The 20,380-nt window shown below is 45.8% G+C and overlaps 1 protein-coding gene across 1 annotated transcript in view; it reads right to left on the bottom strand.

Moving 5' to 3' along the window:
• Nucleotides 1–20,380, bottom strand: part of Ippk (inositol-pentakisphosphate 2-kinase) — a 62,601-nt gene that overhangs the window by 20,074 nt on the left and 22,147 nt on the right. Inside the window, exons 7-11 of the mRNA XM_010610584.3 lie at nt 9,878–9,936; nt 7,924–7,996; nt 5,294–5,567; nt 3,339–3,489; nt 2,615–2,717 (exon numbers count right to left, since the gene is read on the bottom strand). Coding sequence (XP_010608886.1) covers nt 2,615–2,717; nt 3,339–3,489; nt 5,294–5,567; nt 7,924–7,996; nt 9,878–9,936 — 660 coding nt within the window. The remainder of the gene's footprint in view (nt 1–2,614; nt 2,718–3,338; nt 3,490–5,293; nt 5,568–7,923; nt 7,997–9,877; nt 9,937–20,380) is intronic.

The raw sequence follows: 20,380 nt of genomic DNA, 5'->3' as shown, positions 1-20,380 counted from the left end.
AAAAAAAAAAAAAAAAAAAAAGGGAGCTCAGAATCTTTTATGAATATGGACACGAAAACCCTCAACACACTAATGCTATACAAGCATAGGTTTGGGTTTTTATTGAAGTAATGCACCTCTCCTAAATCTGATTATAGTGCTGGTTGCACAGATCTATGAGTACAGTAAAAACCACCACATTGCACAGTGTGCAAATTGGTATAGCATGTAAATTATATCTCAATAAAGCTGTTATTGAATGATTTGAGTGGTAAGAATGATATATATACATCAAAGTTTAGACAAACATCTGCATAAAACAATTCTCTAAATTGAGATTTAAAAAACAACAATGGCCAGGGGTGTAGCTCAGTGGCAGAGCACCTGCCTAGCATGTACAAAGTCCTAGGTTCCATCTTCTGCACTACAAAATAAATAAAAACAAATATGCAGAGTCAAATTGCCAGGGACAAGAAGCCACTCAAAGAGCAGAAACACAAGGTGAAACTTCCAAACTAGTAAATCGAAGAAGAGAACAATTCCAAGCTACAGCACAGCGGTGAACGACAAGGCCCCATCCAGCCCTGCCCCCGCTTCTGTGGACACAGACTTCCTGGACACAGCCACGCTCCCGAGTTGTCGATGGCTACTCTGGAGGCTCAATGACAGAACTGAGTGGCTACCACAGACTTGGAAGGGCCCACACGGCCACAACCACTGAGGCTGTCCCTCCAGAGAAAGGCTGCTGAGCCTGCTCCGGACACTGCATAGCAGGTGGCAGCCAGCGATACCGAGGGCCGGTGTCCTGAGACCCTGCGATGAAGACAGAGGGCATGTGGCTCGGTCGGATCCACACCAGGAGTGTTAAGGCCTCTGCCCTGACATGTTCTCAGCCTTCCAGCTGAAGTTTCACAGCACCCTCTCCAGACACAATGACCTGAACCTCAGGCCTTAAGAGAGAAGAGCACACCCTGCCACTCCCCACACAGACCGCGGGCCACCCCTGCCCAGGGTCCTCCAGTGGTAACACCCTGCAGAACTACACTCCAGTATCATGAAGAGCCATGATCTTACTCAGCTCCTCCAGCCTCCCATACATGTGTGTTCCATCCCAGGGAGGGGCCACTGCAGCCGCCACCACATGCAGGGCAGAGCACGGCTCCTTCCCACAGGACGGTGGAGCCTGACTGCTCACAGTCACATACCCCCAACCCCTGCCTGCGCAGACAGAGAGCTCCTCTCTTGGTACTGTGAGTGCAGCCCAGGGCAGGTGCACCGAGGGCCACCCAAACTAGTGTCTGCTGAGTGCTCGGTACACACGAAGGCCCTGTGAACACCAGTTCTGGGGTGAGTGGAGGTCCTCATTTCTCCAGAATAAGGGCCCAGGGGCTGCACGTTTGTCACAACACCTAACTGTTCCCATGGGGTTCTGCCACTGCCTCCCTTGGCAACACATCTTCTATTGTCCCACTGAGTCACCAGTTTTAGACAGTTGTGTGATGACTTGTTTTAGTCTCTAACAACAAGGCCACATTCACATGTGGTTTAAAAATGAAAATAAAATTTAAAATTTATCCATGCTTATTCAGGAGGAGACGTTTGAAAACTATTCTATATTTTACCTAAATTTATATTTTCTATAAAAAAGGAAATCCTGCTTCTTCTATAAGAGAAAAGCAGAAAGAAATGCAATGCTGTTGCTTATTCCTAGGTTAGTGTCCCCAAGCTGTAACCCTGGCAGCCTGCACTACACTGCCCTCAAACACAGGTTCCACTGGGGGCCCACTGGCCCCAAGGAAGCTCTTCCTGGTACCCTGAGTTTCTGAGGTTTATCTCAGGCTCAAGACGTCCTCCGTCTCCTCTTCCTCCTCAAACATCTGACAGCCTTAGCCCTGGGCTCTTTCATGGGCAGTAGCCAGGACACCCACAACAGGGCAAACAGTGGAGCAGGGGAGGCATGATGTCCCTCACTCCCTGACAGCAGGCTTCTCTCCCAATCTAAGTGTCCTATAAAACCCCTGGCAGCCTATGACCCCTCCTAGGATAACTTTTTTTTTGGTACCGGGGATCAAACTTGGGACTTTGCACTTGCGAGGCAGAAAGCGGAACCAAAATCCCAGGCCCAGGATAACATTTTTAACTGTACACAACTCAGAGGGAGACAATGTAAAATACCAAAATATTCCTAAGAAATGGATTCCACAGCTACAGTCACAGCTGAGGCAGGAATGACACAAGCCACATCCTGGGATATTTACGGCGAGACTGGGGTCCTACTGACCCCAGAGACTGATGCATTCACAGTGGAAGGAAATGCTGACTTCAGGTAGTGTCTGTGAAGGGAGAGGGACAGATGGCGCTGAGCGTGCTCTAAAGTGGCTAAGCAGAGATGGAGCTGAACACCCCCTCAGGATGGGGGGCCTGGCCCTGCCCCGCCCCTGCCTGTGTTGAGCCGGGGCAGAACCAAGCCAAGGGAATCCTCCTTGGACACAATGTCCACTATCACTGGCTCAGGCCCCTCCAGGAGAAACTGCAGCCACTGCTATTTCTGTGGGCACTGTCAGGGGCACGAGTGGGAACCCAAGTCACGGCAAGAGCTCCTAAGCACACACTGCTTCTCAACCAGCCTGCTCACCTTTGTTAATGCGAAGGCCACTGTCCCATCATCCTCCATGGACAAATCAAGTAGCTTCTGGTAAAATGCTTCATCATAAGGCCCATCTATTTGTAACATTTTTCTGAAGAAAACACCAAAAACAAAACAAGGTGACCAAGTTTCCTGGAAATTGTTTCTTAAAGTGACCACACACTCTGAGTTAAATGGCAGCTGACAGACCTGTCACTTTCTCATCTCAAACATGGCTCTGAAGCATCATGTCTCAAACAGCCCAGCAAGAGCAGGAGCCAGGGAACCTTGAACCCAGGTAAGCCCTGTCCTGCTTGCCACCGAGACCCAAGTGAAGGCTGGTGAGGCAGAAAAGCGTGAATCCCATCAGACGCCACAGGTGTGGACTCCGGGAGCCCAGTGCAGGGCTAGAGATGTGGCTGCTTGACCTGGAAGTGCCAGGTCTCCTGACATGGCCATGGCCAGTGGGCTGTTCTGTGGAACAACACTGCCCTCTATAGGCCCAGCCCTGACTCGGGGCCTTGGTGTTAGTAGGGCTCAAGAGATGAGCTTTCTTACTGGAAATGGCACAGGAGAGCTGCATTTCCAGCAGGCCCTGATGCCTGGGCATGGAGGGAAGTAGCCAGCACGTGCCACCTTCCAGGAGCCAGGTGCCTCAGGGTTCATTCTGTCCTCCAGTTGAGGCAATCACCACCCCAGCCCACTCCCATGTCCTGCCCTGTGCCCACCTCACCTCTCCTCGGGAAACTCTTCTAGGTACCGTTCAACCCGGTTATACAGAGGGTAGAGGCCTTCGATGTCCAGCAGGTCCAACATCTGCACCTGGAGGGTTTTGTATAGAAGACAGCCCTTCGGTAACCCCGACCGCTCTGGGGTGTTTTTTCCTACCAAGAACATCGGGAAAACGAGAGCAGGTTTGTTATCAAAGACTGAAGACTGTGGAGGGAGACATAGGCCGGCGCAAACCACAGGGCTTGCCCTGGGCCCCGGCCTGGTGCTGAGGGCAGACGCCATGCCATGCTCAGAGCTTAGGGCTAAACAGAGCTTGGGCCACAATGGATAGATCAGGCCAGGCATAAACAAAAGGTGAGGGAGGAACCAGGAGCCTTGCTTTGTGCCCGTGCCTCTCCTCGGAACATTCTTTAAATTCCACTACACTCACCCCAAAAGGCATTTTGTGATTAAGTTTAGAGATAATATTCATTCTAAACAAGAAGAGGCTTAAGATCATAATGACATCCCCAAATCTGCAAAACAACAAAGGACAACCAGGACTGTCTCCAGAGTCCAGAGCCACGAGCCTTGCTGAGAGGAGGTAAGGCCTGGCAGCCCACAGGGTGAGCTCAGAACTGACCATGCAAAGCCATGGATGTGGTCAAGCCACTGACTGACCAGGACCTATTCTCAGGACAGATGAAAAAACAAAACTCTGTTCAATGCCTATCCATGCTCTGAACCTAACAGGCCAGATCCCAGCCCTTCTACCCTCGAAATGAGTGCCCATTTCTAGGAAGGAAGCAACTATAAGCGAAGACAGGGTAGGGAGCATCTACACAGAGACAGTGTGGCCACTGCAGACTGCTGTGGTCCTGCACTGGGGTGTCTTAGCAAGGCTGTGCTCAGCCATGAGACAGACACAGGGAAATAGGAGTAAAGGCTCACATGCCCAACCAGAGTATTCAGGCAGTGAACAGCTGCCACATGGCCTATAAAAGTTGAAAACTTCATTTGCTAATTACGCTAATCAAGAAAACAGACTAGGGTACAAAAGAACATGTGGAGTATGGCCTTATTGTTTCAAGTACAGCACATCCAAGGGCTATGCCTGTTTGCACAGGTGTTGGGGAGAACCCAGGGAAATTCAGGTTGACCGGATGCAAGAGCCTCCTCTGAGAGACCCAACCACCTCAGTGGCCAGTGTAGCTGTGTCCCTGCACATGATCTTGGGGCCAGGGATTTAGCTCAGTGGTTCTGCTGCATGCCTGGCAAGTGCAAGGACCTGAGTTCAATCTCCGGTACCACCCAAAAAAAAACATAAGGGATCTTTCTTTTTTTAACATGGCACTAGGGACTGAACCCAAGCAAGGCACCCAGAACTTTTGCACTGAGCTATATCTCCAGCCCTTTTTAAAAAATTTTTTGAGACAGGGTCAAGAATTACTTTTATAACACAACAAACAAAATATCCCACAAAGCTCATCTGTGGTAAGAAAAACTAGACATGGGGGGCAGTGAGGGAGGCTGAGCTAGAGGATCTGTAATGATACACAAACCAGCTTCAAGCTCTTTGGGGGCCTCTGTGTACAGTCACACTGGGCTCCAGCTCAGGAGAAATCCCAACACCCAGGCCCTGCAAGTCTGACTGTCCACGCCATGGCACCAGCCTCAGCCCTATTGCTGAGGACCAAATGGAATTTCACAGCTGGGAACATTATGCAAACCACCTATAAAGGATGAGCAAACATATGGGCAAAATTCCTAGGAAAACCTACAGCTCATACGTGTCAAGCAATTGACAAACCCAGCTAAACAGGGAGCCTGAGTGGAACTAGGCGTACCCCAGGTGCTCCACCAAGCCCGCCAGGGCAAAAAAAGTCCCTCTGTTGGCTCCACCCTATCTCTTACGGAGCCCAGACAGTCCTAAGGGCCTGCAGCCCCACCACCTGCATGGGAAAGGCTGGGTCCTACCTTGGCAGTGGAGGCTCCGGCTGAAAGGGCTGGCTTCGCAGACGTGTGGGGCCCAGGGCCCTGGCCTCAAGGGCCCCATGTGGCCCTTGTCCGAGCTGCTCAGCAGCACCCATGTGATGACGTGCACCAGCTCCCGGATCACGGCCCGTGTGCAGTGGGCCCCACCAGCCAGGCCATTGGAAGGGAAGAAGAAGGGCTTCAGGTGGTGTGCAAGCTCCCTCCAGTCAGCCACCGGGCTTCGGGCATCACCACAGCCATAAATCAGCTCACCATTCTTCAGGCAGGAAAGACAGGGAGACATGGATCCCACAAGTTGGTAGGAAAACCCCTCAGTACCTGCCGAGGTGCGGCCACAAGCCCACTGGGAATCCCACCCACGGGTGCTGTGCCCCATCAGCCAAAAGGTGACTCCTGCTGAGGAAGAAAAGCTCCAGCACTGAGACCAGCAGTGCTGTCTGCTTCCCTCAGACAATGCAGCAATCACTCAACACAAAGTGACAAAGTCCCAGAGATACCAGCCAGTCACTCAGAGCCTGATGGCAGCTGAGGACCAAGACAGGGATCAGTGTGACTAACAATACGACAGAGGCAATAGTACCACACCTGCATGGCTAAGTTAAGAAAAGTGCTGTGGCTTCCATCCTGGTTGTTCTCTCCTTGGGTCACAAGACACAGAGCAGCCCTGGGAGGAATCCCAAAAGGTGGGAACAGAAGCCCCCAGCTCTGGCCAAGCCTTCAGATAAGACCTCAAGGTAGAACCAGCTAAGCTGTCCCTGCACTCACGGCTGCAGAAAGAGTGAGGTGCTGAGCAGCTGTCATAAGGTAAGGTCTGAGTGGGCCGCGGCTCTCAGGCGCATGGGCAGCTCTCCTCCTTCGCTGGGCTCCCGTATGGGTGCTGTCCAAGCTTACAGCATGACAGGAACACACTAAGACCCTGCTGGCCACACTGGGCAGGAGGCAAGCGTAGCCAGAAATGAGGTCGGGGTGGCCATCTGTGGCCCTCAATAGAGCCAGCTCCACTCCTCTAGGCCCACAAGTGACTGAGGGACCATCACAGCAGGACCTCTCCCTGCAGTGTCGGCGTCCAGACAGGTGGCATCTGGAGCCACCAGCCCAGGTGGCAGAGTAAGACACCCACACCCCTTGAGCCCTCACAAGTGCCGTGCCACAGGTGTACAGTGCAGGGTCATAAACCTCGGCCACACCTGCCCGGTCTTAACTAGAGAGAGCTGGACATCAAGGCCTGGCCTTCAGGACCAGCGCCACTCAGGAGAGCTGCCAGTGCTGGCGGCACACAGTGTCCATGTGCTGTCCTGTCCTTCTCGTATCACACTCTTAACCTATCTTTGTTCTGTTTATCTGTTTGGCAAATAGGTAGAGACTCTTTGGTTTGTAGCAAATTTATCTATTTGCAAAACCTTTGGGTTTCCCATGCTGATTTTTTAGAAGCAGCATGTGGCAAGTGTGGGCCCCATGGGGTCAGAAATGCAGACTTAGTAAGCAGAGGCTTCAAACAAATATCAAGAAGAAAGGGACTAACTGATCTTCAGTATTTAAGTGACAAGTTCCTTAAATCCTTAAGAAGAGTTAAAAAATAAATAGCCGGGCGTGGTGGCACACCCGTAATCCCAGCACTTGGGAGGCTGAGGCAGGAGGATCACTGTGAGTTCGAGACCAGCCTGGGCTACAAAGTAAGTTCCAGGTCAGTCTCAGCTACATAGTGAGACCCTGTCTCAAAAAACCAATAAATAAAACCTGTCTTTGAAATGCCTTCTTTGCTGGATTTGGGAAGGTGGACACAGGCAGGGAAGAGACTTGAGCAGAATTTTTAAGTCAGAACAGAGGAGTAGGTCAAGATCTGGTCACATCCATTCACTTATGAAGGGTATGGCCACCTAACAGGGAGGAGACAGGGCTTCCGGCTCACCACGCTCCTCTCCCATACCTTGGCACAGGAGTACGAGGCCCGCACTCAGCACCCTCTCATGCAGGTCCAATGCCTGCAAGAGGGGCCTCCTCCTCACACCAGCCACAATGCGGCACTTCTCCCAGCAGCAGGCCAGGACACCAAGGGGCCAACCTAGACAGCTACACAGACCTGAAGGCAGCTGCACTGCAGGCAAATGCTCCCTGTGCTGTCACAACTACAAGACCTGGAGAATCTGCTCACCAACAATGAGCTCTAAATTGCAAGGCCCCTAAACAACCAGGAGCAAAGACTAGCACGGGGTGGACATCGCCAAGACTGGCAGTCAGCACTCAGCTTACAGCAGGAACAGTGACCGGCAGTCAGCAGGCTCCCACCTCAACTACATAGGCTATGAGGACAGAAGAGGACAGCGCCAGAGCTGTCCTCATCCAGGGCCTGTCTATCACACCTCAGAGACCCAGGTCCATTCAACAAGGGCCAAGACTTTACTGTCACACAACCCAAGGACACAGACACGCAGACATGTGCTCATGGATGGAGAAGCTGGGTCTGGAAGGTCTATGTGGATAGCAGGCACTCAGGACGGAGCCACAAGATGTCAGACCAGCAGGGATAGGCCTGAGGCAGCCCAGCCAGTGCCCATTCACACAGACACTGAACAAAGTGGGGAACTCACAGTGTCATGACATAGAAGTCTCACCTTAAATATCTTCAGGTTGTTCTGGGATTCCTGCAGCAAACTCTTCAAGGCAAAGTGCATTCTCTGTTTGTTTCTAAAGAGCAAAGTGTTGACATGTTTTAAAAGCAGCCAGATGGACAGGCCTCTGAGTTGACCCCAACTGGATCCAACATCCTCCCCTCACGACAGCCCCCAGGCATACAAAAGGAGGGTACTCCTGAACTCAGGCCCCAAGGCAGACATGAGGGACCTGGCCAAGGCAGGGGCGGGGCAGAGGCTGGAGCCCACAGGCCTCATAGAGCCCAGCCAGCTCCCCACTCATTCCCTGGTTGTGGCTTCCAAAGGCTTGAAGCAGGTGCTGCAGCAGTGCAAAACACAACAGGTTACTGAGGGGTGCAGGGACCAAGGGAGAGGCAGGAACCCTGGAGCATTCGCCCTACAACTTCTCTGGAGCTGTGGGTCCAGCCCTCAGCCCTCATTCACCCACTGCCCTGGGCTCCAGCTCTCGTCTTCCTGGTGCAGGTGCCACTTCCCTGTCCCTAACCACTCCCACCATGGAACCTGCAGGACCCCCTCACAGGCAAGCTGCCCCAGGCAAGGTGCTGAGCCCTGCCCCGAGACAGCATGTGGACAGCATGGCAGCAAGCACCAGACAAAGCCCTGCTACCCACAGCCAGCTCTGGAAAGGCCACATTTTGAACATTCCAGGGAGGGTTCCCCACTCAAGCTCTCACAAGTTGTAAACTCAACAATGATCTTTTATTATTCACTGCTTCAAAACTCAGCCTCCGGTCACAAGTAAATCAGCACATGATTCCCAGGAAAACTCAGGGCCACTTGATTCACACATGAAAAAACAAGGCAACATTTTGTACATCTTGGCGTGAGTACCCTCATGCCACTCCATTTTGAACTCTGCAATTCCAAAGGCACCTGTCTGCTTTGGAAGCCCTGCAACAGCCTGTGGCCAAAAGCACTGACTGATGTGACGGCCACATGCACAGTGCAAGAGTTAGTGCAGATCCAATCCCTGTGAAAGGCAGAGGGCACAGAGCAGGAGGACAGCAGACATACCATACCACAAAGCCCTGCTCTAACTGGGGTCCTGGGGAGGGAAAGGAGGCTGGAAAAGGGGGCCTAAGCTTGTTGGAAAAGACAGCACACAGACATCATGACTAAGTGGGTGTGGGCCAGCCTGAGTGGGGGCGTGGCTGGAGGGCCACGGTGAGGCCCAGGTGCCACCCAGCACCCTCACACAACCCTCTCGCACCCCTCGGCCCTGCCAGCCTCTCCCCTTTGACCCTGATGGCTGCCCCCACAGCTCCCACTGCTGATGGACTCTTCCCCAGCTTCCACCACCACCACCCTCCTAACCACCAAGAGCCAGCCAGGCCCAGGCCCTGGGCTGTGTGCAGGCCAGAGAGAAGAAAGCTGCAGGGCCGGGACGATGAAGGGTGAGGCCAGGCAGGGAGAGGGGGCCTGACAGTCTGGCTAATGGAGTACCTGCATAAGGGCAAGTGGCCAGTGGTGTAAACAACCAAACCTTGAGAGTTCCAAAGGGTGAGAGTCAAGACAGCACTAGCTGTTTTCTGACAGGAGTGAAAAATGAGGTGATGTGAAAGAAAATCAGTAAGTCAGCAACTACTTCAAACTGGGAGCAAAAAGATAAAGCCTAAACCCAAAGCTCAAAGCCTCCAGTGTCTCAGGAAGGACAGCACTAAAGACAGAGCAAAGGCCATCCTTTCTCCATCTCACAGGACCCCTGGCATCGCCACAGGAAACCCTCTCCTTCCCAACCTCACAGATCACCCTAAGCTCACCTCACAGATTACGAACACCATCAGCACCTCACAGAACACACCCCCACATCTCACTGAAAGCCCTAGCTCCCACCTCCCAGAACAGCTCCCACAGCCCACAACACCTCCAACGCACCACCTCCACCTCCAGAGAGCACATGAAAAGCATCACTCACCCTGAGAAGAGATCGAGGGGACAGTATTTACTTATCTGCTTCCACTTTCCAGTTGCTACCTGTTAAAACACCAACATGAGGGCATCAAAAGACTGGCAGTTTGTGACCACACAGTGCCAACACTACACACAAGCCAGTCCTTGTCTTAGATAAGGCCTCAGGTGCACACCACCAAGTAGGGGAGGGTGCCTCTGCATCCAAGGAAACTCGCTCAGCCCACCTTGGGGACACAGGTCACTGCCAGCTCAGCCTTTCACTTGAGCAGGGAAGAAATTGGCAAGCAACTGAAAATTCCATGGCTAAATTTGATAATGAGGGGTTGGTGATTTAGCTCAGTAGCACTGCACTTGCCTCCCAAGCACAAGGTCCTAAGTTTGATCCCCAGTACCAGAAAAGGGGGGGGGCTAAATTTGATAATGAGATTGATAAATCTTTAAAAGTATAATACCCAGTAATGGAGAAGGCACTGTTAACAAGTAATTTCATGTTGCCAGTGGAATGATATATTGGCATAACCTTCAGTGATAACCATCAAAATTTAAGATGTGCATGTCCCCTAATTTGGCAAACCTACCAGGAATCTAGAAAAACTAGCATAGGAGGCTGGGGTAGTAGCATAATCCCAGCACTCGGGAGACTGAGGCAGGAGCATTGCCGCAAGTTCAAGGATAGCCTTGGCTACATAGCAATATGCTGTTTCAAAAACAATTTCTTAAATTAAAATGAAAGGAAGGAAGGAAAAGAGAAGAGAGGAGAGAAGGAAAGGAAAACTAGCACAGGACAAAAGATACAGGAACAAGATTTTCAATGCAGACTACTAATAACAGCAAAATTCTGGAATCAAGAAAAGATAATCATGAGTACAGAAAGGACAAACTCACTTCGGGGTCCTAGCAAGCAATGGGTCAAATGAAGGAATAGATAATGATAACCAGCCCTTCCCATAAAGAGAAAGAACTAAAATTAACCAAGATTTATTCAACTGGCAAAACAATACATACAGTACCATGTTATTTTTTGCTTTAAAAAAAAGTATAAGGGAGTATAGCTCAGTGGTCTCACTTTTGCAAGACCCTGACTTCAATCCCAGCACCTTAAAATAAGTAAATAATATCTCTTTTTTTGTTTGTTTTGTTTTGTTCAATTTGGGCGGGGGGTACTGGGGATCAAACTAGGGACCTTGCGCTTACAAGGAAGGTGGCGGCACCACTGAGCTACATCCCTGGCAATAATTTCTTTCTAAAAAGTGTGTTTACTAAAAAAGCCTTAGAGCCGGAGATTTAGCTCTGTGGTCCCGCTGCCTGCCTTATAAGTGCAAGGTCCTGAGTTCGAAGCCCAGTACCAAAAACAAAAACTAAAACTAAAAAAGCCTTAGAATACACAAACAATCACCAGAGATTTTAACAAAAAAAAAATGGCATGAACCATGTGTATACACACACACACACACACACACACAGAGGCATCAACTCTTTTCTACTTGAATAGTACTTATAAAAATATTGTTGTCACAGGAAAGTTTTGCCAACTGACATTATGAGTTACCTGGAAGGCAGGTGACCCAATTTATACAATGCTGGATTTTATCAGTTATATGAGCAGGTATTGCTTCATGTTAAAAACAAAAACAAAACCTTCTTAAAAATCTATCCTAGGCCGGGCATGGTGGCGCATGCCTGTAATCCCAGCACTCGGGAGGCTGAGGCAGGAGGATCGCTGTGAGTTCGAGACCAGCCTGGGCTACATAGTGAGTTCCAGGTCAGTCTCAACTACACAGTGAGACCCTGTCTCAAAAAAAATCTATCCTAGCTGGGTGTGGTGGTTAATCTCAGCACACTTGGGAGGCTGAAGCAGGACTGCTGCAAGTTCAAGGCCAGCTTGGACTACATAACACACCTTCTCAAAAAACCAAAAAACAATAAAATTTTTAAAAATAAACAAAACTATCCTATAAGGTCAGTGTGATTTTTGCAAGCGATAACTACCAAAAATTATTAAAATTGTGTAACTCTGGAAAATGACCAAAGGTTTTCAACAACTCAAGGAGGGGAAATAAATTGGCTAAATCTAAACAGCAAGCTTTTTGACACTCTCTACTGGTCCCGTCTCCTTCCGTATCCCTAGCTCCAAAGGAACCATGAAACCAACTGTCAGAATCACAGCAAAAGCAGCACCTGACAGCTGCCTCAGAGGAGAGGAGGGGAAGAAGCCTCTCTAAGGTCCCATCCCAACTGGACTATTACCTGCCTGTCTCACAGTTCTGGACGCTTCCACTGCCAAGGTTCTTTACTGACCTGACTCAGCTCACTCAGTGCAAGAGGCCTTTTTACCCATGGGCGTTGGTCAAAAACAAATTTAGAAGCAATTACGTATTTAATTTTGTGGCTTCCAGAGGCAGTGGGTAACAGTTGAGGCAAACAGCAAGCTAACCTAAAGCTAAAAAAGGGCCCTGGGATTTAGCTCAGTGGTACCTCACCTGTCTCACAAGTGCAAGATCCTGAGTTTGATCACTGGTTGGGGGGTGGGGGTAAAGCTGAGTAGTGAGATCTATGGAGGAGTTTGGAAAAGCTCTCTGAACAGGCACAGGAAAGACATGAGGAAGGCCTACACTCTCACTTGAGCTGAGCTAAAGCTGTTGCTGAATCTTAAGTGGGCTCCAATCTGAACACAGAGTTGCTCCATAAAGACGTTTAAGAAAATATCTGCAAACCAATAGCTTCCCGGTAAGCTAACCATGGACAGAATTCAGGCATATGCCTGACAAGAACACAGCCTTCATCAAATTAGCTTAGAAAAGTCACTAAACTAAACCATAACAACTATAAGCAGCAGAAATAAAATATACGAGGGATGTAAGATCTAATTTGCAAAGTGGTGACATTATATTAATTAAAGTGCCCATTTTCAGTGTATTGCCATGAAACAATGAAAAAAGAAAGCAGCAATCAACACATTATCCCTGGGGAAGCCCAGACAGCAGCCCTACTAGACAAGAGTTAAGTCAACTACTTAAAACACGCTTAAAGAAAAAGGAAACAAGAACACTGTCTTTAAAAGCAGAGAATATCAGTAAAGAGGGCACAAATTATAAAAAGGAACTAAACAGAAATTCTATTGTTCAAATTGTAATAACTAAAATAGAAACTAGCAGGAATAGTTGAACTGAGTAAGTACAGGAGCTACCAGTAAACTTTAGGATAAAATTCAAGAGATCCACAGCTAGATACATCATAAACTGTCAAAAAAAAAATCTTAAGAAGCAACAAGAGAGAAGTGACTCATCATGTATGACACATAAGATTATCAGCCCATTTCTCATTAGAAACCATGGAAACCAGAAGGCACAACTACAGTGGTAAAAGAAAAACAGTGTCACCCAAGAATTCTATGTCTACCAAAATTATCTTTTAAAAAAGAAAGAGAAGCCGGGGATCTAGCTCAGCGGTTCGGTGGCCTGCCTTGCAAGCACAAGGACCCAAGTTCAATCCCCGGTACCAAAAAAAAAAAAAAAGAAAGAAAGAGAAGCCAGGTGTGATGGCACACGCTTGTAATCCCAGCATTTGGAAGGCTGAGGCAGAAGGGCTACTATAAATTTGAGGCTGGCCTGGGCTACACACAGTTCAAGGCAGCCTGAACTACGTAGCGAGAGCTTGTCTCAAAAAACCAAGCAATGAATGAATGAATAAACTAAAACAATCTGTTGTTTGTAAATCTGACCTAGAAGAAATACTAATGGAAGACTCCTGGGTTAAAATGACAGGCTAGAAGACAGGATCTTGGGCCGGGCATTTAGCTCAGTGGTTCTGCTGCCTGCCTTGTAAGCACAAGGACCCAAGTTTGATCCTCGGTACCAAAAAAAAAAAAAAAAAAAAAAACAGGATCTTGATCCACATGAAAAAATAAACAACAATAGCAAAGAAACCACATAGATAAACATAAGAGAAAGTATAAATATACACTGGATGATTAAATATGGTAAATTTAAAATTTTTTAAAATTTATTACAGTAAACATTAATCCCCCTCAAAACGATCCTCCACCTGCTTCCAACACACTTATCTCTGAAGCATTCTGGAAGTCCTCTTTTGTGAGTCTTTACGAAGTATGATCAGAAACACAGTGAACAGGGCTGCCTAGTATCATCCAACAAAAAGATGGGCTTGTTAAAAACATTACAAAGTGAGGGCCAGGGATTTAGCTCAGTGGTTCCAGTGCCTGCCTGGCAAGCACAAGGACCTGAGTTCAATCCCCGGTACCAAAAACAAAACAAAAAAAATTACTAAGTGCCAGGGATTTAGTTCAGCAGCACCATGCCTACCTCGCAAGTGCAATATCCTGAGTCCAATCCCTGGTATAAAAAAAATTACAGGGCCAGGGATTTAGTTCAGTGGTTCCGCCGCCTGCCTCGCAAGTGCAAAACCGGAGTTCAATCCCCAGTACAGACATTACAGAGTGTCCTCATCCTTCTTATTCCCCAGATCTGGCAGAGAGTGATTTCTGGCTCTTCCCCATAGTCAAAATGACCACAAGAGGTAAACATTTTGAATCAGTTCTAGACATCTAGGCAGCCACAATAGGACAACTATGGACTTGAAAGAGGACTTCCAGAACTGCTTTAGAAAGTGGCAAGAATGGGAGGTGTCCAAGGGATTAACAGTAATGTCTCTTGGTGTAATAATGTTTTATTAAACAAAACTCATACTTTGTAACTTTCTTCTTCTGCCTGATGTTCAAAGACAACTGTGAGGCAAAAACTACAAATCTGCATTGACCAGCTTCCACTCTAAAAAGGTGTGATCTGCATGAAAATAATAACACAAAGGAGAGGAAAGGTGGTGAAGCGACGAGGAGCAAAAGCTTTTGTATATTACATAAGTTAACTAGGCTCTTGAGTTAAGAGGAAAGCAGAAGATTTAAACACCACTGTAAACCAACTAGACCTACCACACATCCACAGAAAACACTCTACGTAACAGTGGGTACAGATGCTACTCAAGGAAACATGGAAAATCCTCAAGAATAAACCTTATGCTAGGGCCAGGGATTTAGCTCAGTGGTTCCGCCGCCTGCCTCGCAAGTGCAAGGACCTGAGTTTGATCCCTAATACCAAAAAAAAAAAAAAAGGAGGAAGAAAAGGAAGAAGGAAGAGGAGGAGGAGGAGGAGGAGCCAGGTACAGTGGCACACATCTGAATCACAGTTACTTGGGAGCCTGAGGCCACCTGAGCCACTGTTCTATTGACAATACAAATAAGAAGGCTGGAGGACCTGCCTTGCAAGTGCAAGGTCCCAAGTTCGATCCCCAGTAACAAAAAAAAAAAGAAGGCTGGGGATATAACTCAGTGGTAGAGCTCTTACTTAGCTTACAGACTGTGGATTCATTACAGACAGAAAAAAGTCCCAGATCAATAACCTTACTACTTAAAAACAAAAACAAAAAAAAACCTGAAAGGTCAACAGATTAAACCCAAAGCAACCAGAGGGAAGGAAATAGTAAAGGTTGAAGTGGAGACAAATAAAATAGAAAGCAATGGATAAGATGGAGAAAATGACAAAAGTTGTTTCTTTGAAAATATCAAAAAGACACAAAACTTTTGCTAGGCCACCAAAAAAAAAGAAAGGAAACCAAATTACTAAAATCAGGAATGATAAAAAGGATGTTACTAAAAGAGGCGGGATGTATCATGTACAGGTACAGATTCCCTATGATGAGCATTATCATCACTGTGTGTGCCTAGGAGGTGCCAATAAATGTTTAGCTATTTTTTAAAAAGGATGTTACTACCAAGCTTGCAGAAATAAAAAGAAATTATAAGGAATACTATGAACAGCTATATGCTAAAAAATTGAGAAAAATGGACAAAGTCCCAATAGCACACAACCACTAAAACTGACAGAAGAAATTCTCAACAGATAACAAGAGACTCCAAAATAAAACAAACCTTCCAATATGAAACTCAGAAGCAGACAGCTTCAAAAGGCAAGTCTATCAATATTTAAAGTAGAACCAATACCAACACTTAACTTCTTAAAAAAAAATAACAGTGAAGAAAAGGAAACACTTTCTAACTCATTCCTTGACACCGATTATTACATTGGTACCTAAGCCACACAAAGACATCACTAGGAACAAAACTACACACCAGTCTCCCTTACGATTCAAAACTCCTCCACAAAAACTAAGAAAAAAGACTTCAGCAGCACATTAAAGGGAGTACACACCATCATGAACAAATGGGATTTATCCCAGAAACTGCTGAGCATAAAAAAAATCATTTAAACTGGGCATGGTGGTGCACGCCTGTAATCCCAACACTCGGGAGGCTGAGACAGGAGGATCACTGTGAGTTCAAGACCAGCCTGGACTACATAGTGAGTTCCAGGTCAGTCTCAAATACATAGTGAGACCCTGTCTCAAAAAAAAAGTCACTTAATATACACACCATACTGATAGAACAAATGAAAAACATGATCACAATAGCTTGTCTCAATAGATACAAACAGCATTTCACAAAATCCTGAACTCTTTATATGGGTTAAATTTTTTTTGAAAAATAGTATCTATGAGCTGAGTGTGGTGACGCACACCTGTAATCCCAATACTCGGGAGGCTAAGGCTGGAGGATCACTATGAGTATGAAACCAGCCTGGGCTACATAGTGAGTTCCAGGTCAATCTCAACTACATAGTGAGACCCTGTCTCAAAACAGCAACAACAACAAAAAAGTCCTAGAACCAGGCACGGTGGCACATGTCTATAATCCCAGCCGTGGGGAGGCTGAGGCAGGAGGATCACCACAAGTTCAAAGCCAGCCTGGGCTACATAGTGAGTTCAAGGCTGGCCTGGACTTCAGAGTGAGATCGTGTCACAAAAACCCAAGGAAATGAATGGTGGTGAAGACTGCAAAGACAATGCAAATGTACGTAGAACCACTGAACTGTACACTTTTATCAGTATATGTCTGCAGTACATAATAATTACATTCAGCATGGGGAGTCTGTACATGTACATAACACACCATACGTCTGTTCTCATCCCATCTCCTTGCCCCGACCCCTCTATCTCTTGGTCAATTTTCCCTTTTGCAAAAGATCTATGTACTTGCTCCCTATTATCTACCTTTCACTTTGCTCTTATTTATACTTTGGGTTTCTCATATAAGAGAAACCATGCCAATATTTAAGCTGGTGTGTTTGATTTATTTCACTTAACATTATGATCTCAAGATGCAACCAAATGAAGTATAACTCTGCCATAACCACACATTTTTAAATGGTTAGGATGCCAAATTTTATGTTTCATTTATTTCACTACAATTTTTAAATATATATATATATTTTTTTTTGCGGGGGGGTACCAGCAATCGAACTCAGGACCTTGTGCTTGCGAGGCAGGCAAGGTGCCATTGAGCTACATCTCCTTTAAAATATATTTTTAAATCAGCTGCATTTTACACATGAGCACTGAATAATCTGCAAATGAAATACTTAAAATTCTATTGCAGCTGGGTATGGTGGCTCATGCCTATAATCTCAGCAATCAGGAGGCTGAGGCAGGAGGATCGCTGTGAGTTCGAGACCAGCATGGGCTACATAGTGAGTTCTAGGTCAGTCTCAACTACATAGTGAGACCCTGTCTCAAAATACTCCCCCCACAAAAAAAATCTATGGATTAGAATCCAAAAGAATAAAAAATTAGGAATAAATTTAACAAAAGTATAACACTTACACAAAAAAATTACAATACCATTCAAAGATATTAAGGAATTAGTGGAAAGAGAGCCCATGTCCACAAATAGAGGTTTCTGTTTTCTGAGACAGGGTCTCATTATACTTCAGGCTGGCCCTTGTACTCACTGTATAACCCAGGCTGGCCTCAAACTCACAGCAATCCTCCTGCCTCAGCCTCTTGGGTGCTGGGATTACAAGCATGTGCCACCCTGCCTGGCTACAATTAGAGTACTAATACTATTAAGATGGCAACACTTCCCAAATTGAGCTAGATTCACTGGCATCTCTAATCCCACCAATTTCTTTATAGAAACTGAAGAGCTAAAAGCATTCAAATTCGAAAGGAAGAAGTAATATTTTTATTTACAACTTATCTTATAAACAAAAATCCAAAGATTCCACAAGAAAGCTACTAGAGATGATTTGCAAAATTGTAAATTAGAAGATGGGCCTGATGGTGCATGCCTGTAATTCCAGCAATCAGAAGGCTGAGGAAGGAGGAGCATGGACTACCTACTAAGTTCAAGGTCAGCCTGAACTACATAGCAAGACTTTGTCTAAAGGAGAAAAAAAAATCTTTTGTTTAGAAAATCCAATATACAAGTGCCAGTAGTGCTTTGATACACCAGCAGTGAACACTCTGAAAGAAAATTAAGAGCCGAGGATTTAGCTCAGCGGTTCGGTGGCCTGCCTTGCAAGAGCAAGGACCTGAGTTCAATCCCCGGTACCAAAAGAAAAAGAAAATTAAGAAAGAAGACGTGGTTTTTCTATAAAATGGAATATTACTCAGCCATAAAGAATGAGAAAATAGATTCATTCATAGGAAAATGGATACATATTGAAGATATACTCCTAAGTGAAATAAATAAGGCACACGTGTAAATACCGAATAGTTTCTCTGGTGTGAATAATCTGCAATAATACAGAAGATCCAAATAAGATTACTGACATTGAGAAATGGGAAGAAAGGAGCTAAAGGTGTAGGGAAGGTGGGGGGTAGGGGAAGGGTAAAAAGGGAAAAGAAAACAATGTGAGATAATGAAAAGATGGAAATAAAGTGGTTGTAGATGGAGAGGGGAGGAGGGGGTGAAGGGAGGGCAGGGACAAGGGGAAAAAATGAGAACCAAGACTTGTCATGTAGAGGTATAAGATCCCAACAATGAATGTAACGGTACTGTATCCCTAAAATGCACCAATAAACTCAATTAAAGTTGAAAAAAAAAAAAAGCAATTCCATTTATGATCACATTTACAACAGTCCAAAATAATTAAATAACCAGAAATAAAATAGCCAAATTAATAAGAGACTTGTACACTGAAAAACTATATTGCTGGAAAAATCAAAAAGTGATAGAAGTAAACTGAATGACAGTCCATGTTCACAGATTATAAGATAAAATTCTACTCATATGATCCGGGTTTATGCAATTTCTCAATATTCCAACAGTCCTTTTTTCCCAACTGAAAAACAAAAAACTGATTCTCATGTTCATATATTATTTCAAGGTATCTCAAGTAGCCAAAACAATCTTGAAAAAGAAGAAATGCTGGGGGGCGGGTGTCACACTTTCTGATTTCAAAATATATTACAAATATACCATGATCAAAATAGTGTGGGTCTGTAAAACCAGGCTGCACAGGAAACACTGCAAAGAATCAACAACTGGGACCTCATTTTATTAAAAAGCTTTTGCACAGCAAGAGAAACCACCAACAGAGTAAAGAGACAACCCGCAGCATGGGAAAAAATTTTATCAGCTATTCATCACAAAGTACTACTATACATGAAGAACTCCAAAAATTCAGACCACCCCCAAATGAAAAGACCCAATCCAAAAAAATAACCATCTGAAATGAAAAGACAATTCTCAGATAAAGAAGTAGAAACAGCAAATAAATATATAAAAAAATATTCAACATCGAGCCAGCATGGTGGCGCAGACCTGTAATCCCAGCACTCAGAAGGCTGAGCCTGGGCTACATAGTGATTTCTAGGTCAGTCTCAACTACACAGTGAGACCCTGTCTCAAAAAGAACCAAAAATAAAAATAAAAATAAAATAAACAATGCTGAGATTCCAACTCATTTCAAAAAGAATGGCTGCTATCAAATTAACCAATAACAAATGTTGGAGGGGCTGTGGCAAAAAGGGAACCCTTCTCCACTGTTGGTGGGAGTGTAGACTGGTACGACCACTGTGGAAATCAGTATGGAGATTCTCCAAAAAACTAAAACTAGATGCTGCATTTGACCGAGCTATCCCCCTTCTTAGTATCTTCCCAAAGTCAAAAGCATCATACCAGAGCAATATATGCACACAAATGTTTATAGCAGCACAGTTTGTAATAGCTAAATCTTGGAAACAGCCCAAATGCCCATCAACGCATGAATGGATAAAGAACATTTGGGTTTTTATACAATGGAATAACTCTGCCATAAAGAAGGATGAGCTTCAAACATATATAAATGGATGGACTTTGAGACCACTCTCTTAAATGAAAGAAATTGGACACATATGTTTAAATACCACATGGAAATAAGGACTAAAATGTATAACAGATATTGGGAAATGGGAAGAAAATGTTCAAATGGAAAGGGAGAAAGGAAGGGACAAGGAAAAAAAGTGAAAATAGGGCCCAGGATTTAGCTCAGTGGTTCCACCACCAGCCTTGCAAGCACAAGATCCCAAGTTTGATTCCCAGTACTTTAAAAAAAAAAAAAGTGAAAATAGAAGAAAAACTGAAACAATTTTTTTTTTTTTTTTTTTTTTTTTT

The sequence above is a fragment of the Fukomys damarensis genome, unplaced genomic scaffold (genome assembly GCF_012274545.1).
Source record: "Fukomys damarensis isolate Sample0158 unplaced genomic scaffold, DMR_v1.0_HiC HiC_scaffold_27, whole genome shotgun sequence".
Lineage (NCBI taxonomy): Eukaryota > Metazoa > Chordata > Mammalia > Rodentia > Bathyergidae > Fukomys > Fukomys damarensis.
This window is presented reverse-complemented; position numbering and strand designations above follow the sequence as displayed.